The following is a 17,467-nucleotide window of genomic DNA, read 5'->3' as shown; positions in this document are numbered from 1 at the left end:
TTGGACTCTACTACATGCTAACACTTTGTCCAAGCTCAAGAGGCAGCGAAGCACTAATAACACGAGCATAAAATAACTGTCTAACCTTTGCTCAATGCTTCAAGATCATAGTGAAAGAAGCCCTCATCTGATCCATGGCTCTCCAGCCACGGGGTGATGTGTTGTCCAGTTACCTCAGCTAGGTAACTTCCCAAGGACGGTTTTTGAGCTTCGTCAGCTTGGTACACCACACCTACATAATAGGTACATGGTACAGGCAGCCTGTGGGCATGTCACTGATTCCCAGTGTTATACAACGAATCTGGACTTAAGGAACCACGTAACTAAAGTTTCTAGAATGTGATATTCAAGAAACTAGTTCAACATATAGGCCTTTAACGTCTATGTCCCTGGAATAAAATGGGTGCCTGAACATGAGAAGCGGTGTTGAAATGGGGTGAGAGGGTGGGACGTGGGGAAGGGGTAAGAAAGGCAGGGTAGAAAAGAGGCGTCGAAGGGATCGCTGAAGACAAATGGGTGCATAAGCACATGTGGCAAAGAAAGCTGATGGTGCCCGGCTATCAAGAGGTATAGCGTCTGGGGTCTTAAAGGCTTGAAGGTAATCTAGCGGCCATCAAGCTCAGAAGCAACAAAGCTCACATGGAAGAAGCACACCAACCTGTGCGATCCTGAGGTGTAGGGCATCAGAACGAAAAAATGTTGCCATGATGAGTGATGGGGGGAGTGCGGAGTGGAGACCCAAAGCCCATTTGTAGACCACTGGAGATCCCCTTGCAGAGGGGTCTCAGGGAGGAGAGCCAGTCGGGTGCGATGGAGCAACGATGAAAAACAACTTTACTCTGGTTCCAGAATGCTTCCTCCCGGCCCCCACTATCATGATCCGAATTCTACCTTGCAAGTCTGGCTTGACCAGAGGATGTACACTGGTACAGATAGGAACTGGAGGCGCGGGGAATCCAGGGCGGATGATCACTTAGGGGCCAGTGGTGTGAGTGGCGGTGCTGGGAAGGGTGGGTTGGAAAGGGGGAACCTATTGTAGGGAACTGTATGTGACCCCCCCGCCCTGGGGGACGGACGGCAGAGGGGAGACATCGGATGGGGAAAGATGACAAGATAATTTGGGGGTTATCATGGTGGGGCGGGGAGGGAGGGGAAAGGTGGGGACCTGAGGCCAGGGGCTTGGGTGGAGAGGGAATGTTTTGAGAATGATGAGGGTAAGGAATGTACGGATGTGCTTTGCACAGTTGATGTGTGTATGGATTGTGGTGGGGGTTGTGTGGGCCCCTAATAAAACGATTAAAAAAAATCTAACCCATAACAACAACAAAAAAGTGAAAGTTTCAGGTATAGGCTACCAGGCGTCCTCAAACTTCAAAATAAGATATGTGCAGTGTGCATAGGAATTTGTTCATAGTATTTTTTATTTTTTTTCATAGTATTTTTTAAAACTATAGTCCGGCCCTCCAACGGGTCTGAGGGACTGAACTGGCCCCCTGTTTAAAACGTTTGAGGACCTCTGGACCTCTGGTGCTGCTCAGATCAGGGAAGGGCCAACGTGCCTGCAAAGCGACAGGGCTCTGCCCTGCCCTGGGCCAGACGTCCGCGGAGCCTCTGCTTTCCCCGCGCCACTGGCGCTCACGTGGTCACCTGCGGGGACGGCCTCTGGGCGGGGCCGCGCCGCCGCAGAAACGCCGCTCCCAGGCCCTTGCGCCTGCGCACTGGCTCCCGCCCGGCCCGCGACTTCCGGGCGCGAGCGGGTCATGGTGCTGTCCGAGTTGGCAGCGCGCCTCAACTGTGCTGAATACAAAAATTGGGTGAAGGCGGGCCACTGTCTCCTGCTGCTGCGAGCCTGCTTGCAAGGCTTCGTCGGCCGCGAGGTGATCGCCTTTCACCGAAACCTGCTCGCCGCCGTCCCTGGCCTGGGTCCCCGCGCCGCCTGTCGCGGCGGCTCGCGGTGCAGCCCGCGCGCCCGCCAGGTGAGTCACCTCCCGGGGCAGCCTTCCTCGCCCGGAGCGCAGCTTCCGGTTCCCTTGCAGGGCGGGTCTTCAATTGTTGCCCCTACTCACCACCGACCTCTAGTTTCAGCCTCAGTGTCAGGTGTGTGCCGAGTGGAAACGGGAGATCTTGAGCCATCACACAAACAGAAATGGAGACGTCCACTGGGGGAACTGCCAGCCCGGCCGCTGGCCCGTCGACCCCTGGGAGGTGGCCAAGGTAAAGCACTTGTGGCGGCGTGAGGAGGAGGCAGTGGCGGGAACCAGATGCCGGAGGACGGCGGTGAGGTGGTGCGGAAGCCCGGACTTCACAAAGAGGAGGCCTAGGGGAATTGCACGTTTTATTTGACCTACAGGGTTTTACCGTGTTTTCAAGTGTCCAGGTGGTTGGGAGCTGTTCTGTTGAATTTGGCCTGTTATGTTATCCTGCAGGCATTTGAGCCTGCTACCCCTGCCTGGAAAGGTATAGGAAGAATTTCCGCAAGAGATGCTGCGGGGCCACAGGCCGAGGGGAGAAACCGCAGCAGACACTCGTTTTGGCTAGCAAATAGGGCACTACTAGGGTGGCAGAGGAAGACCAGGGAAGCTAGGACTGAAAGAAGGACCTCGGGTGCCCAACTATGGAATAAGACTTTAGGGAGGCAGAGATGGGCTAGGCAGCCAGCTAGGAGCCCGTGTTCACCTGTGATTTACTAAACTGAGCCGAAGTTTGGGGGCTTTTTTATGTTGGGCAAAGGGTGGGGGGGCTGCCAGAGTGGTTTTGGCCACAAGTTGGTCTGTATGGGTGAGCAGTAGACATGGGCTCAGCCAGAGCCTGGGAAGCCAACCACCAGAGTTCCAGCCCAGCTGATGTGTGTGATAGTGGGCCTGCCTCTGTTTCCTCATAGAGACTATAACTGTTTAAGGGAGTAGAAAGTCTCATCTTTCTCCCAAGGATCGACTAGTGATTTTGAACTACTGACCTGGCAGTAGCAGCCTTACACATAACCCCTGTGCCACCAGGGCTCTTCCATGCCCCCTAGATAGCTGGATACTGAGATCTGTAAACCACCCCCACCCCACCAGGCCTCAAGTGCGTGCTTGCACACGGGGTTGCCATATTTCTTTTTCTACGAAGAAAAGGGGGTGGGGATGTTAAGAAGTGGAAGTATGCATTTCTTAACTTTTTTTTTCTCTTTTCTGTATCCATCCTTCCTGTCTGCTATTTGCTGCCTTCACACCCTCGGAATGCTCTTGAAGTCTGTGCCACCTGCTGGAGCCACCTGTCCCCCCTCCTCATTCTCCAAGACCTTTATAGTCCTTCTCCATCCCCAGCCTTTTCACTTCTGGGCTCCTTGTTCTAGCATCCTCCGGGTCGCTCCACCTCAGCCTCCTTGCATGCTCATGCCTTGGACCCTGTCACAGGAAGGCTTTCATCCGACACATTGATTCAAACGCCCTTTGCCCTCGTACTCTGGTCACCTCTTGGTGGCATGGCCTCTGCCCTCCCCCCTTGACCCTTTAGCTGGCCCAGGTTCCACGGGCCATCGTGTAAGTCAGCCCCTCACAGTCACCACAGTCCTGCTCCTGCCCTGATGGCATCCTCATCTGGTGCTGCTGCTATGGGGAAGCCTCTCGCCAGGGGACTGACTCTTTTGCTTTCTGTCCCCAATCAGGCAGGAGCCCCACCAGTCCAGGCCTTGTGCCTCTAATAGGCTCTGTTCCTACCCCGCCCCCTCCCCAATACCCAACACTCTGTCATCCTTGCTCCCAGCGGGCGGCCTTGCACATGTTTCATGGAGTTGATGGGTGCCTCCACCACACACTTTCACATCTTTGCACCCACTCTCCCAGCCCTCCTCCCTGTATACTGGGCTCTCCTCTGGTTGCCTGAGGACTTTGAGTATCCAGTTACCCACTCTTCCTCCCTCCTGGTTTATCCCCATCGTTTTAATATAATTTAATTTTTTTAAGTAGGGATTACATGTAAGAGTTACTCAGTAATTGCACTCCTAGGTCTATAAACCAAACCAAATTCATTGCCATCAAGTCAATTCCAACTCATAGTTTCCCCAGACTGTAATTCTTTACAGGAGTAGAAAACCTCATCTTTATCCCGTGGAGCAGCTGGTAGGTTTGAACTATTGCTTTTAGCAGCCCAACACAACCACAATACTACCAGGATGCCTTTTCTAGGTCTTTACACAAGAGAAATTATATATCCATAGGAAATTGTGTACACACATGGTTATCCCAGCACTATTCATAATAGCTCCAAAGGAGAAAGCACCCCCAGTGCAAATGTGGACCACCCACCACTGAAGTACAAGGGAGCTTGCAACAGTTTGTGGAAACCTTCTATCCATTTAATTTTTTCCACGAACTCTTTGAAGGCCCCTTGGGCTATTCGGCCAGAAAAAGGAAATACTGAGATTGACCACAGTGGAGATGAGCTCTTGTGTTCTAGGGAGTGAAGGAAGCCAGGCACAAAAGGGTGCATCTTACTTGATTCTATCTATGTGGGCGACAAAGTCCATCAGACAAAGTGATTGTCTGATTTGGGTGGGTGGGAAGAGGGTGTGACCTATAAACAAGGTTTAGGGGGTTGTTTTTAGGTGATGGCTAGTTATGCACTCTGAATATACAAATGGTTTGCTCTTGCTCTGAGTGTCCATTATTTCACCTTTCGAGTTTCCAGTGTCCATTGTGATGACTACACAGAAACAGACAAAAGTCATGCTGAAAGGGCTTATTAAGGAAGTTAACAAGTTGTAATTCCAGGGAGACATGCTTGGGGTAGTTGATCAGGACATGTCACAGTTTCAGGTCTGCTAATAAATATCCAAAGGGGCATACCACAGCGCAGTAAGCCTCAACCCAAAGACATTCGGCACACACTCTGTGGGTCAGCAAACTCAGCTCCCGGAATTAGCGCCCAGGGGGCACCCCACGCCAGTAAAGCCTCAGCCTGAAGGCACTGTGCTCCACTTCTGTGGGTCACTCCCCCAGCCAGCCTCCTGCTCAAAACCACTTAACTTGCTCCATGGGTGGAGAAAATCCATCACTCTGCTCCATGCTCTGGCTCCTGGTTCTGCTACCGCTCCTCTGATGTTATAACTGTCATCTGGATCTGTAGTATTAAATTAAAAAAATATCGACGCTGAGGGAGGGGGAGGGGCCAGCCCCCACCTGCTGATACTCCTATTAGTACTACTTCTACTCGGATTCAGTAATGCACAATTGTACGGTTGAGATATATAAGCATTATATTAAAGTCATCGAGAGCATGAGAGATAATACAATAATACAGTCAGGCATGTTACATAGTACCATTGCTCACCTCAGCCCAGCTTGGTGGTCCACGTGGAGAGAGGGGGAAGGGAAGGAGGGGAAGGGAACAAGGGAGAGGGGAGTGACCAGGGAGTGAGCAGCAAGGAGTTCAGAGTCAGAGAGAGAAGTCAGTCTCTCTATCTTGCTGACCCATGCCTATATACCTTTTGGGAGCATGCCAGCCCACTAATTACAGGTAGAGACATACGTCACAGGGAGGGGTTGCACTATAGGCTACACAGCAATGAGAGGGTGGTCTAGGGGGTGGTCTCTGGGTCTCCATAGGAATCCTTATCAGTAGGGTGCAAACCCCTCCTACAGGAACCAAGCTAATGGTCCCAAGCTTCAGAGAGAAGTAGTCCATTGTCTCCAGCAGCAGGGAGCAGGCCCAGCTCTGCTGTGGGATGAGACAGCAGTCTGGCAACAAGTATCTGACTTCACCCCACATGGATCCAGGGGGGTTCACTGCAGGAATCTTGGATCCAGAGGACATGCCCCACTCTTGGCTCTTGCTGATAATGAGATCCCTCCTGCTGCTTTTCAGAGGGCTCACTTTATACCCAGCAGCATGGTGCTCCAGAGAATTCTGTTCACAGGTGAATCCTTTCAGTATCTTTGCCCACCTTCTTTCCGGAGCCATGCAGGGAAAGGTCATTTGGTGTGAGTTGGAGACTGTGGCTACAAGAGCCACATTAAATAATTCACTGCCCCTGCAGCTTACAGTGGGTAGATTGATAAGTGAACTATTTCGCACTTAAGTTAGATGGCAACACTGGGGTTAGTAGTTGGAAAGAAAAGCCTCCCTTGGCCTATCCCTAAAGGAGCTCTGGAAGCACAGTCGGTGTTGCACTGCTAACCATAGGGTCGGCGGTTTAAATCCACCAGCCACTACACAGGCCATAGTCTGGGAAACCTTGTGGAGCCAAAACACAAAACTCCAGCAACGGCGGTGGGCAATGTTGACCCATCCCTCCTCTGCTCCCATTTGTTCCTGCTGTCCCCTATCCCCCCCCAGTCTGCCCCTGTCAGGGTCATGGTGACCTGCAGTTCTCTGGCCTCGTGTCTCTCCGGTGAAATACTCCGCACACTTTTCCTTTGGAAACACTCCTGACGTTGCCAGTCTCTCCTGGTTTTCCTCTGTCTTCTTCTGGTGCAGCCCCCTCCCTCTGAACACCCGCCTCGTCCAGCCGGAGGAGGCTTCTTTAAGTCCTAGCTCTGACTTCTCTCCCCTCCAGCTGCTTACTTGACACCTTCACTTCCTGCCCTCCCTTTTATTTCTGTGGCAGGGCGCGCGCACGCGCATGCGCCTGTGCGTGTGTGGGGGTGTGTGTCATACGATACTCACCTCCTGTTTATTTCAAAAGTAGTTGTCTCACACATGCACACAACACCTTCACTTCTTTATCTCCTGTTTATTTCTAAAGTAGGACTCTCTCTCACCACCACCACCCCAACCCCTCCACTTCCTTATCTCCAGTTTATTTTTAAAGCTGGACCTGTCGGTCTCTCCCTCTCCCCACCCACAAGCCTCCCCACTCCCCACCACCAACTGCATAGACTCGTTCTTGCTGCATCTCCTGCCCTCATCTGTGCCTGCGCCCTCTACGGCCCTGGGTCCCTGTCCCTCCTGGCTGCCTGCTGCTGTGCTGGGCCCCCCTCATCGCTTGCCCGCCCATGGGATCCAGACATGGGAGGAGATCGCTTTATTATCCTCTCGCATGAAATCTCTTGGCGGCTTTCTGATATCCTTGGAATAACTTCGCGCCCTGCCTTATTTCTCCAACCTCATTTCAATGAAGATGCAGTGAGTAGTGTGTGGTGCGGGAACCCTGGCACCACAGTGCTTAAAGCACTTGACTGCCAAGCAAAAGGCCCATAGGTGGAGCCCACTGGCTACTGGGCAGAGAAGGGTGCGGCAGTTGGCATCTGTGAAGATGGCAGCCTGAGTAGCGCCATGGGGCAGTTCTCCTCTCCTCTAAGTGGCTGTGAGTCAGGGTTTGGCTTCGCACGTGATGGGAGGCAGTAAGGTGTGTGAACATGAGACACAGTGGTGCGAGATCCAATTCTAAGAAAATGTTTTTACTGCCAAGGCTCACCAAACACCCCCCGCCCCCTGTTGGCTTCTATTTCTGTAGAATCACACTTGAATGTGTCTGAGATGGGTGTGTGTGGTGAGAAAATGGCAGGCAACATGAGACTGCCCCCGTGGGGATTTACACAAAAAGCCTCCGAAACTAGATGCAGGGCCTCGGTGAGTCAGAGTGGACTCGATGGCCCTGGGTTCCCCCAGGCTTGCTGCTTACATGCCAGTAAGACAGGGCAGCAAATCAGTTGTGGGAGGCCTTTCATCAAGCGTCTCTCATAAGGAGGGACAGCTAGAACAGCCCTTTGGTTGTCCCCTTTGGCTGGCACTTCGCTGTGACCCTCCACTTAGTGGGTCAGACGCACGAGACTGTAACTTTTGAAACGCCTGCTCACAAGAGACTCTCAGTCATTGCTTGAGAATTCTGCAGCAAATACTTGCCCGTCAGCTCCTGCAGTTGGCAGAGACTCAGGAGCCCCACAGTGTGCTTGCTTGCCCACACTCCAGGCCTTCATGCCCCGAGGACTGGCCGACAAACGAGGACCAGAGGACTGTGATGCCGTGGCCCTTTTAAATCTGATCAACTCCTGTGACCACTTCACAGTGAATCGAAAGAAAGTCACAGAGGTAAGTGCTGCCGGTCTCTGGGCCGCTAACCTCGAAAGGCTGCTGCTTCCAGGCCACCCTGAAGTGCCTTGGAAGAATGGCCTGGCAATCTGCTTCCAAAAGACCATAGCCATTTAAAACCCTACAGGGTACAGTTCTACTCTGATCCATGAGGAAGGCCCTCAACGAGCTGGACTCACACCAGTGCTGCAACAGTGGATTTAGCACGGGAACAATTGTGAGGCAGGCGCAGGACCCGGCAGTTTTCGTTCCGTTGTACATAGGGTTGCTATGAGTCGGAACCTATTCGCTAACGTGATTAGATGGTACCATGTGTTTTACATTTTGGCAAAACTTGGTTTTCTTTTATTCATAGTTTCTGTATCCCAAAGTTCTCCTGGCCCAACTTCCTGGAGACAGTGTTTTTTGCATTGTTGCTTCAGCTTGTGGGTATAATGAGAGCCAATAATTTTGGGGTTTTGGACAAGTCATTTTAGACTAAGGCAGTGGTTCCCAACCTGAGGGTCATGACCCCTTTGGGGGGGGTCGAACGACCCTTTCACAGGAGTTGCCTCGATTCATAACAGTAGCAAAATGACAGTTACGAAGTAGAAATGACAATAATGTTCTGGTTGGGGGTGGTCACTACCACATGAGGAACTGTATGAAAGGGTCACGTCATTAGGAAGGTTGAGAACCACTGGACTAAGGGATGACCACGTGTAAGCCATAGCTAGCAGGTCAGAAGGTTTCAAGAACGGCAAATAACTACAGGTGTTGTGTTTCTAGCCTTGATTAAACTGTCCACGTGGCAGGAGTTTGAGCACCCACTCGCCTTAACAGCTCCTAATGGCAGCCAGGTGATCATCTTGGGCATATGGATTGCTGTGAGTCTGTGCCAGAGGCTGAGGAAGGTGGGGAATGGGGTGTCTCTTGCCCATTGACCTTTTTATTCCTGGAATCCCATAGCTAAAATCTGGCTCACAAGATCAAATGAAAAATCTTACTTTGTCTTCATTTCCCCGCCGCTCCCTAAATTTTGACTCATTCGTCTTGTTAGGCGCCTTCAAGTCAGCTCTAACTCTTGGTGACCCTGGGTACAACAGAAGGAAACACTGTTAACCCTGTCCCCGCCCACTGTGGCAGCCACTGTGGCAATCCATCTTGTTGAGGGGCTTCCTCTTTTTCACTGCCCCTCTGCTTTACCAACTGTCATATCCTTTCCCAGGGACTAAAGAAGAATAAGGAAGTCTTAACTTAGTTGTCATAAACCATCTGGATTTCCAGCTACTCTTGGAAAATCAAGGCCTGGCAACACAGGGCTCAAAGCATCCATGGCAACAAGCTCTGAGCGAGTAGCAGCTGCCCCTTTAGATAGGGCCTCCGCTCTTCCGCTTGCCCAGCCCCCCCACCCCGTTACTGTCTTTGTGGGAGAGGCATGCATGCTCTCAGGGCAGGCTGCCGTTAAATATGGATGCTGCTTGACCTCCCAGGACAGTCCTGGCTGTCTTCCTCTGGGGACCACCCTTGTGGATTTTGTAGTTAGCCAAACCTTTCGGAAATGTCTCTTTGGAACCACAGGGTCTCCTTCTGTGCCATGGTTAAGGTTTGCCGTTAAAGCCCTTTATCCTTTGTGCCGTTCTGCAGGTGATTAAGTGTCGGAATGAGATCATGCATTCTTCAGAGATGAAAGTGTCTTCTGTGTGGCTGCAAGAGTTTCAGATGAAGATCCAAAATTTCTTGAATGAATTCAAGAATATCCCAGAGATTGTGGAGGTCTACGCCAGAATAGAAGAGGTACAAGTTGTGTTGAACCACTGTGGCCTCTAGAACTGAATTTGAAATGTCTTGGGTCTAAATTAAAGTTTAGGGTGTGAGTGTGGGCTCGGTTCTGGGCTCCTCACTGTAAGGTGGGCAGTTCCACACCATTTGCTCCACAGGAGAAAAATGGGCTGTCTGTTCCTGTAAAGATTTACAGGCCGGAAAGCCCTATATAAATAGCGTCACTGTGAGTTGGAATCCATTCAGTGGCAGTGGGTTCATATGATAAACCTTGAAAATTGTTAGCGTAAATCTTCAGATTTTTTCTCTTCTTCAAGATTTTATATATTTTTTAGAATTATTTTTATTAATACATTTTTTTTGTTTCTTTAGATCCTTTTGCATTTTCATACTAATTTTGAAATCAGCTTATCAAGGTCTACACATATGTCCCTTCTGAGATTTTGATTTGGCTTGCATTGAAACCATAGATTGAGTACAAGTAATATCTTATTTAAGGAACCCTGGTCATGGACTGGTTACACGTTGGGTTGCTACCTACAAGGTCAGCAGTTCAAAACCACCAGCCACTCTGCAGAGAAAGACAAGGCTTTCTACTCTTATAAAGAGTTACAGTCTTGGAAACCCACAGGGGCAGTTCTATTTTGTCCTATAGGATCACTATGAGTCAGAATTGGCAGTGAGTTTGTTTTCATTTTTAGCAGAGTTATAGGTTAGGCATTAGGCTGCTAACTTGGAGGTTAGTGGTTCAAGCTCACTAGCCACTCCTCAGGAGAAAGATGAGACTGCTCCTGGAAAGATTTACAGTCTCAGAAACCCAATTTAGCGTTGCTGTGAGTTGAAATTGACTGGATGCAGTGGCAAGTAGGAGAAAGAGTTGCCACCTTACTGATGGGCAATCTGAAGATTTGCTTTGCTGAGAAGAGATCACAGGATGGTGTTAGAGGATCCACTTAAGGGTGCTTCATTGTAAACTCTTTGAGTAAGGCCTGGAATCGCATTTCCACTAAGTGGGTCCATACATTTGATACTCTGGCAGCTGCTGACATCTGACTGGGCGGTTCACATCCCTGAGGAAGATCAGCGAGATGGGTCTGCATGCGGAGCAGGAGTTTATCTGAGTGAGAGCCAAGTAAATGAAATTGAAATGGAATTACTAAAGGAGAAACTTCACGAGATGTATCTTCAAGCAGAAGAGCAAGAAGTGTTGCCTGAAGAGGTAAAAAAAAAAAAAGAAGAAGAAATTAAAAAAATAGATTAGCGAAGATTAGCGACTCTAGGCAGGAGGGAGAGTGGTTTGTTTTGAAGAATAGCCAGTGAATCTTTCTGATCCACAAGTTAAATAATTTCCAGAAGTGACTGTTCTTTACACATAGAGTCATATTACAGTTTCACAAACAGGCTCCAAAAATGCTTGCATGCGAACAGGAGCCGTGGTGAGGGCTGACTCCGTTCCGAGCAAAAGCGCAGGCTAAGGGGGTTGCAGAAAAGGATCTGCCGAGAGGGAGGGGCTTGCTGGACAGGGACTTGTAAAATCAAATAAGAGTTTGGCAACAGAAGAAGGGTGCTTCAGAAGGGCCTGGGGAGTGACAGGCAAACTAAGATCAGTGAGAAAATGGCCAGGGGGCCATGTCTCACCTCTGGCCACCCAAAGGAGAAGGAGAATCCAGCTCCTTGCAAGCCCAAGGCCTGTTGCCACAGGCAGGGGTCAGACAAGCGTCCACCCTCCATCCTTCTTTACTCTATTCGGACACCAACCATTCCTCCCATGACATTCTACTTTTCTCCTGGGTTTGAGAATCTGGGGCTGTGGCCACACACAACTCTGAGACAGCACTCACAATCGCGGGGGTTGAGTAAGGGAAGTTAACAAGCCAGGGTTAGCAACCAGTCAACACTGCTGGCAGCCAAGTCTCTCTCTCTCTCTCTCTCTCTCTGTTCCTCAGCCTCTCAGCCATGTGGTCCCTTGGCCTCTACCTCTGTGGGCCAGGAAGCCAGCCTGCTGCTCTCTCACAGTCTCATAGTCTCAGTGCCATAGCTCTGTTCTGTCTCAGGGTCTCGTTGCCTTGGCCTCTGGTCTTGTCCTATCTCTTTTGCTCTGTCTCACAGCCTCTGGTGCATCTGATCTCAGCCTCCACCACTTCACGCCGATTTCAAAAGTGCTCTACTGGTGGCTCCTCTTCCTTTAAGGTCCCTGGAATCCTCCCTTTTCCTGCTTCAGAGATGGTTCATCCTTATAGCCAAGGGAGTGGCAACTAAAACTGGCCAATCCCCTCTATAAGTGTTACACATCCCTGTGTGCATAATCCCATCCAATCATCTGGTGGGAATTACAGACACACGGATAGAAGAGCCATATTAAGAAATTTCACTTCACTACAGTCAGATGTGCAGGTGTTGAGGTAGCCATGTTTGTAAAGGTTTTCTATGCCATGCCAAGGGTGTTTTATTAAAAAAAAAACAAAAAAAAACAGGAGCCATGGGGCGGGAGGCGGTGTTGCAGAGTGAGCTGATCCGACCCAGCTTGTAGAAAGTTCATCGTTATAGCAGTTGGAAGGAGGCTCTTTTAGAGGGGCAGTTCTACCCTGTCCTGTAGGGTCGCTATGAGTCGGCATCGGCTCGATGGCAGTGAGTTGAGTGTGTTCTGTCTTGATCTATTGGAAACCGGCATTAGAGCCAGCCGAGTTTTCTTCCTGTTGCCTCTGAGAATAGAGGAGAGCAAGAGAAGACAACTTAAGAGGTCAGACTCCCTGCCTCTCACTTCTCTCTCGCTGGCGGGGACCGCAGTTCTTTACTTGTGTCTAGTTTACAAAGAGGAAATGCGGTCTCATTGGCTTGTCCTCTAAGTCATCAGGTCTCTGAATGGAGGTGGTAAATTATCGTTTTTTCATGCCTTCATGAAAAAACTTCATGCTTTCAGTAGGCCTTGGCATTTCTCTTAATAGCTCAGTGGATCCAGTGTCAGGTTGGATTCGTTGGCATATCTCTCTGAGAAGTTAAAGGTGGGCATCCCACTGGGTGTGGCCCTGGACACAGGAGCCAAGGAATGAATGACCAAAGGGGAGGCTGCGGCTGTGCGGAGAGAGAACAGGGAGGCTGCTACGGTAGCCCAGGTCGAGATGATGACAAGGGGGCTCCAGGGGAGGTTTGGAGTGAGGCCAGACAGAGATAGAGATGGTGAGAAGGTAGATGGGTGTGGCATGTGAAAGAAAGGGAGGCATCACTTAAGACAGTGGTTCTCAACCTGCCTCATGCCACGACCCTTTCATATAGTTTCTCATGTGGTAGTGAGCCCCCCCCCAACCATAAAGTTATTTTCGTTGCTACTTCATAACTGTCATTTTGCTACTGTTATGAATCAGGCGACTCCTATGAAAGGGTCATTCGACCCCCAAAGGGGTCACGACTCCCAGGTTGAGAACCTGACTTAAGGGAAGAATGACATTGCCAAAGCCCCTTTGGCCAGAACCGTGCCTGGTTTGTGGTAGATTCTCCAGGACTCTTTGCTCTTGAAATGAGGGAAAGGGGACAGGAATGTGCCAGCCACCATGCTAAGCGCTTTGGGTAGATTATTTCGAATCCTCAGACTCCTCAGTGGGGTCAGTAGCACCACCTTTAGCTGGCATAGAGTTGAAATGTCTTGCTTGCCCAAGGTTACTCAGCTACTTAACTGTGAGCCGCTTAGCTAAGGCCTTTCGTGTTTCCCTCCCGACTCCTTCCTTCCCCTTTACTTGCACACGCCCTTCGCCACCCTTAATAATGGAGGAGAAAAAGAAAAGCCTCCGTTGGCACCACTGTCTCGGCAAACTGCAGTCGTTCCCCAGCTGTGAGCACCACTTAAGCACAGTTCAAATTCCAAGCTGTCCCTAGAAGCCACTCCGGGAGAAGATGAGAGAGGAGCTGTCGGGTAGGAAAGGGAAGAGAGGTTTCTGGACTGGGCCTGAAGCAAAGGACAAGAAACTGGGTGGACTAGAGCAAGAGGTGGTTGGTCCAGGCAGCCGGGCATGCAAGGGGTTGGTGGAGGGCAGCCCTGGGAGAACCATGCAGGTGCCAGTAGATGAAGCTGTGTGTGGAGCTCACTGGCAGTCACTTTTGTGGCTGTAGTGCCTCTGCTCCAGTACTGGCCAAGTCTAGAGGGTCGTAGGGAAGGGGTAGGAGCCGACAGTACACAAGGATATCCGTCCTTTGTCTGTGCCCACATTTAGTAGCTGCCAGCAAACCTTGGCTTTTCTGGACTTGGAGCTACATCAGCTTTTGACATCCCCCTGTGTGTGTTTATGTCTGGTCTGCTCTTTTCATAAGACACTTCTAGGAAGTGACCAGCAGAGCCCTGGTGGCATAGTGGTAAGTCATAGGGCTGTGATCCACAAGGTTGGCAGTTTAAAACCACCAGCTTCTCCATGGGAGAAAGACGGGCTTTTTGTTCCTGTAAACAGTTACAGTCTCAGAAACTGAAAGGGGCAGTTCTACCCTGTTCTTGTAGGGTCGCTACAGAGTCGTTATGAATTGATGTCACTTAATGGCAGTGAAATTGGTTTGGTCTTTGTGAGGAAGTCACCAGGTTCAGGCCCCTCCCTGCTCAGATGTGGCAGAGTGACCAGGACAAAAGAAGATCAGAAAGCAAGCCTCATTCCAGGTACAGGGGCCAGGACTTCCATCTCGGAGCCCAGTGCGATCCATAGCACTGCTGAGACCTGAAAGTCTGGCAGGACTAAAACTGCATTCCCTTCTTAATACCAGATGTTATAGGTGGACTGGACCCTTGTGCAAAATACCACACGGGCCAGCTCAGTTTCATGGTGGCCTTTTCTGTCTCAGCAGGAGGTTGGGAATAACAAGTTAAAATGTAGAACATCTACAACCGAAAGACTGTTCAGCTATTAAAAAAATAATAACGAGGCCACTCTTCAGGTTGTAGAACAGATTGTTAGGATCTAAGCAAGTGGGACAGCAGTGTCGCCAGTTGTGTTTTTTAAAATGTGTCCACAGGTACGCACAGGTAAATGCGTGCACAGACTCCCAGGAGAAACGCCTGACAGTGTTCTTCGAGGTGGCCCCCTGGGAGAGGAGCTAGGGTACTGAAGACATGGTTGGGAAGACAACCACCTTGTTCATCTTGTACCGTAGTGTGCTTTTAACATTCTGTACTGGGTACATAGTTTACCTTTTTTTATATCTTGTGGGTGCAGAGAAAAATTTACAAATGAATAAATCGAAGTCCTTTCACACATGTATAGGATGTTTGCAGTGGCCACGTGCACACTCTGAATTTACGAAGACAAGCAAATGCCCCAATGTGTGGTCCTGGAACTGGGACTGTTTCCAGGGGAGGGCACTTTGTTTTAAAGGGTTTTGAACCCTTAACTTGTCTGTGGTCAGAGCGGCCAGTAGCCAGTGTTTGTGTCTCCCTCCGTGGACCCAGGAGCGGGAACTAGTTTTGGAGTTAGGAGGTTTTTCATTGGCTCACACACCTGCTCATGAATGACCTGACCCCAGCTGTACATTGTGTACTTTCCTTATTGCAGACTGCAAGAAGACTGGAGTTGGTGAGGGAATTTCTGAGAGACAACGAGGACCTTAGAAACGGGCTTACAGATGAGATGCAGAGGCTAGATAGCTTCCACGTCCAGCCTCACAAACTGAACTCCGGGTCGTCAGGGGGAGATACCTGAAGTGAGCGCCTGGGGTAAGTTCAGGCATCTGATTTTAACCAGAACAGAATCTTTTTCTCCCTGGGCTGTCTGTTGGCTTATACACACACACAACTCTCGTCTCATCCCAAGTTCTCCATGCCCTTGTGATTTGAAAGAAAGGACACTGCACCACGTGCTGTTTCCAGGGACTGGTTCTTCCATCTGTGGAGTAATTCAACCTAACAAATGCCCTGTCAGCTTTGTTTAGGCGAATCCGCCTGAAGCTATTGATCCCACCTGAAGTGAATCAGCTTTATAGCATTGGCAAAGACGTTTCAGCCCAAACGGGTCACTGACACTGGGTGCTTAGCTGTGAAGGACCCCCAGTGGCACAGTGGTTAAGCACTCTGCTTCTAGCTGAAAAGTCCGCGGTTCACACCCATCATCAGCCTACTCTGGGGAAAAGGTCCACTCTGCACTTCCGTTTTAGATAGACAACCTTGGAAGTGCTGTGAAGCCATGCTGCTCTGCACTGGAGGGTCGCCTGGACTCAGAATCAACTTGACAGCAGTGGGTTTGATTTGGTTGGCCATGGCAGTACCAGCAACTGGGTAATTTTCATAAGGAAACCTTTTACTGTTTTCCCTAAAAAAAATTTTGTTTAAATCTTTTTCATTTCAGGTTGCCCATTGATACAGATCAGACCTGTTCTGTGACAGCCAGCGCTGCTTCTGTCTCCGCCACCCTTGCGTCTGCCAGAGAAAGAACGTCCCAAGAAGGTTGCAGTCTGTCCCTGGATTTTGGCCCTTTGGAAGTTTGTTTGTTTTCTAATATTCACAATCTTGAAGTTATATAACCGAGACTCATAAAACAAAACAAAATACTGGATATGCTTACGCCCCAAACTTGTGACTATTTGGACATTTCCCCCCCTATTTAAAGGGAACTTGATTCTTGTCCATTGGGCTGCATTTACACGCGGAGTCTAGGTGGCAGCGAGGCTACGTGCGTGGCTGTGAATGGCAGGGTCCTTGAGCAGAGCCCCTCAGCGACCGCCCACAGGCGTCTTGAGGCCTTGGTAAACCCTATTTGGAGGGCCTGCTCTGCCCTGTAGGGTTGCTTTGAGTTCGAATCGACTTTGCAGTCGGTGTGGGGTTTGGTTGATAAGATTGATAGGTAACAAAAGATTTGCCCTTTCTTGGGTGTATCATTCACTCTAGCACAGACCGTATGGCCCGTGCTGTGGACACAGAGCAGCCTCTTGTCCAGTCCTCCCTTTCTGTGGCATCCATGTGCACAGTTCTGTGGAAGAGGGGCCCATGCGAGGGCAGTGTGGTGAGGGAGCCATCAGGGAGGCTGGTGGAATACGAGGAGGCTTCAAGAAGTTTGGAAACCCCTATGATCTTTTCATTTGCTTTTCCCACAAACTTCTAGACATCTCTGTGGCAGCCACAGCCCATCCAGACCACAGAAGAGTAGGTAGCTGTTGAGGAAGAATGTAGCAGCACTGAACACGATAGGCTGGAATGATCTGTCTGTCAGACCTGTTGCTCACTGCCTTGAGTCAGTGCCAACTCAGAGTGACCCTATGGGACAAGGTAGAACTGGCCCGTGAGTTTCCCAAACTAACTATTAATGGTAGTAGAACCTCCCCCTCCTCTCTCCTCTCTCTCTCCAGCTGATGGTTTCGAACTGCTGGCCTTGCAGATCACAGCCCAATGCACAACCGCTACGCCACCAAGGCTCCTTGTGTGTCAGACCCGGGAAAGAGAAAAACAAAATGCTTCACTGGGCCGAGTACTAGGTCCTACCATTTGTCATTTTCAATCACTGAGATCAGGGAAGTTGCGTGCTTCTCCCAAGCTTGTTTTCTCTGTCACCTCTAGGCAAGGAAATAGCACGGGGCCAGGGAGGGTGATTAGAAGGAGCGGGCTTTTCTCCAGGAACTTGTATACGCCTCTGTGAATTTTTTTATAACAAACATGCACTTGTGTATTTGGAGGTGTTTTTTTTAATTAAAAGTTTTCATATTTCAAAATCAATCGAGACCTGTACAGTCA

At 50.0% G+C, this 17,467-nt stretch overlaps 1 protein-coding gene across 3 annotated transcripts; it reads left to right on the top strand.

Moving 5' to 3' along the window:
• The first annotated feature begins 1,755 nt into the window (after positions 1–1,755).
• CUNHXorf38 (chromosome unknown CXorf38 homolog) lies at positions 1,756–17,449 on the top strand. Of its 3 annotated transcripts, XM_004714585.2 has the most exons (7): positions 1,756–1,976; positions 2,080–2,214; positions 7,894–8,013; positions 9,640–9,789; positions 10,814–10,993; positions 15,300–15,460; positions 16,089–17,449. In XM_004714585.2, exons 1-6 carry the CDS (start codon positions 1,761–1,763, stop codon positions 15,444–15,446), a joined length of 948 nt encoding a protein of 315 aa, XP_004714642.1. In that variant the 5' UTR covers positions 1,756–1,760; the 3' UTR covers positions 15,447–15,460; positions 16,089–17,449. The 3 variants fall into 3 exon arrangements, with proteins under 3 accessions (XP_004714642.1, XP_045145347.1, XP_045145346.1); XM_045289411.1 differs by lacking the exons at positions 1,756–1,976; positions 2,080–2,214 and adding an exon at positions 6,635–7,107; XM_045289412.1 differs by lacking the exons at positions 1,756–1,976; positions 2,080–2,214; positions 10,814–10,993 and adding an exon at positions 6,625–7,107.
• Positions 17,450–17,467: the final 18 nt, after the last annotated feature.

Source organism: Echinops telfairi, unplaced genomic scaffold, assembly GCF_000313985.2.
Source record: "Echinops telfairi isolate 266 unplaced genomic scaffold, ASM31398v2 ScPeMD7_26;HRSCAF=91, whole genome shotgun sequence".
NCBI lineage: Eukaryota > Metazoa > Chordata > Mammalia > Afrosoricida > Tenrecidae > Echinops > Echinops telfairi.
The sequence above is the reverse complement of the archived record's forward strand: the minus strand, read 5'-3'. Positions and strand labels throughout refer to the sequence as shown.

Bases quoted from the DNA above. Each gene is read 5' to 3' on its own strand.
- CUNHXorf38 (XM_045289411.1), top strand. From the start codon at position 6,682: ATGCACACAACACCTTCACTTCTTTATCTCCTGTTTATTTCTAAAGTA. The intron at 7,108-7,893 runs GTGAGTAGTGTG...CCCACACTCCAG, and splicing joins CTCATTTCAATGAAGATGCA to GCCTTCATGCCCCGAGGACT. The intron at 9,790-10,813 runs GTACAAGTTGTG...ATACTCTGGCAG, and splicing joins TCTACGCCAGAATAGAAGAG to CTGCTGACATCTGACTGGGC.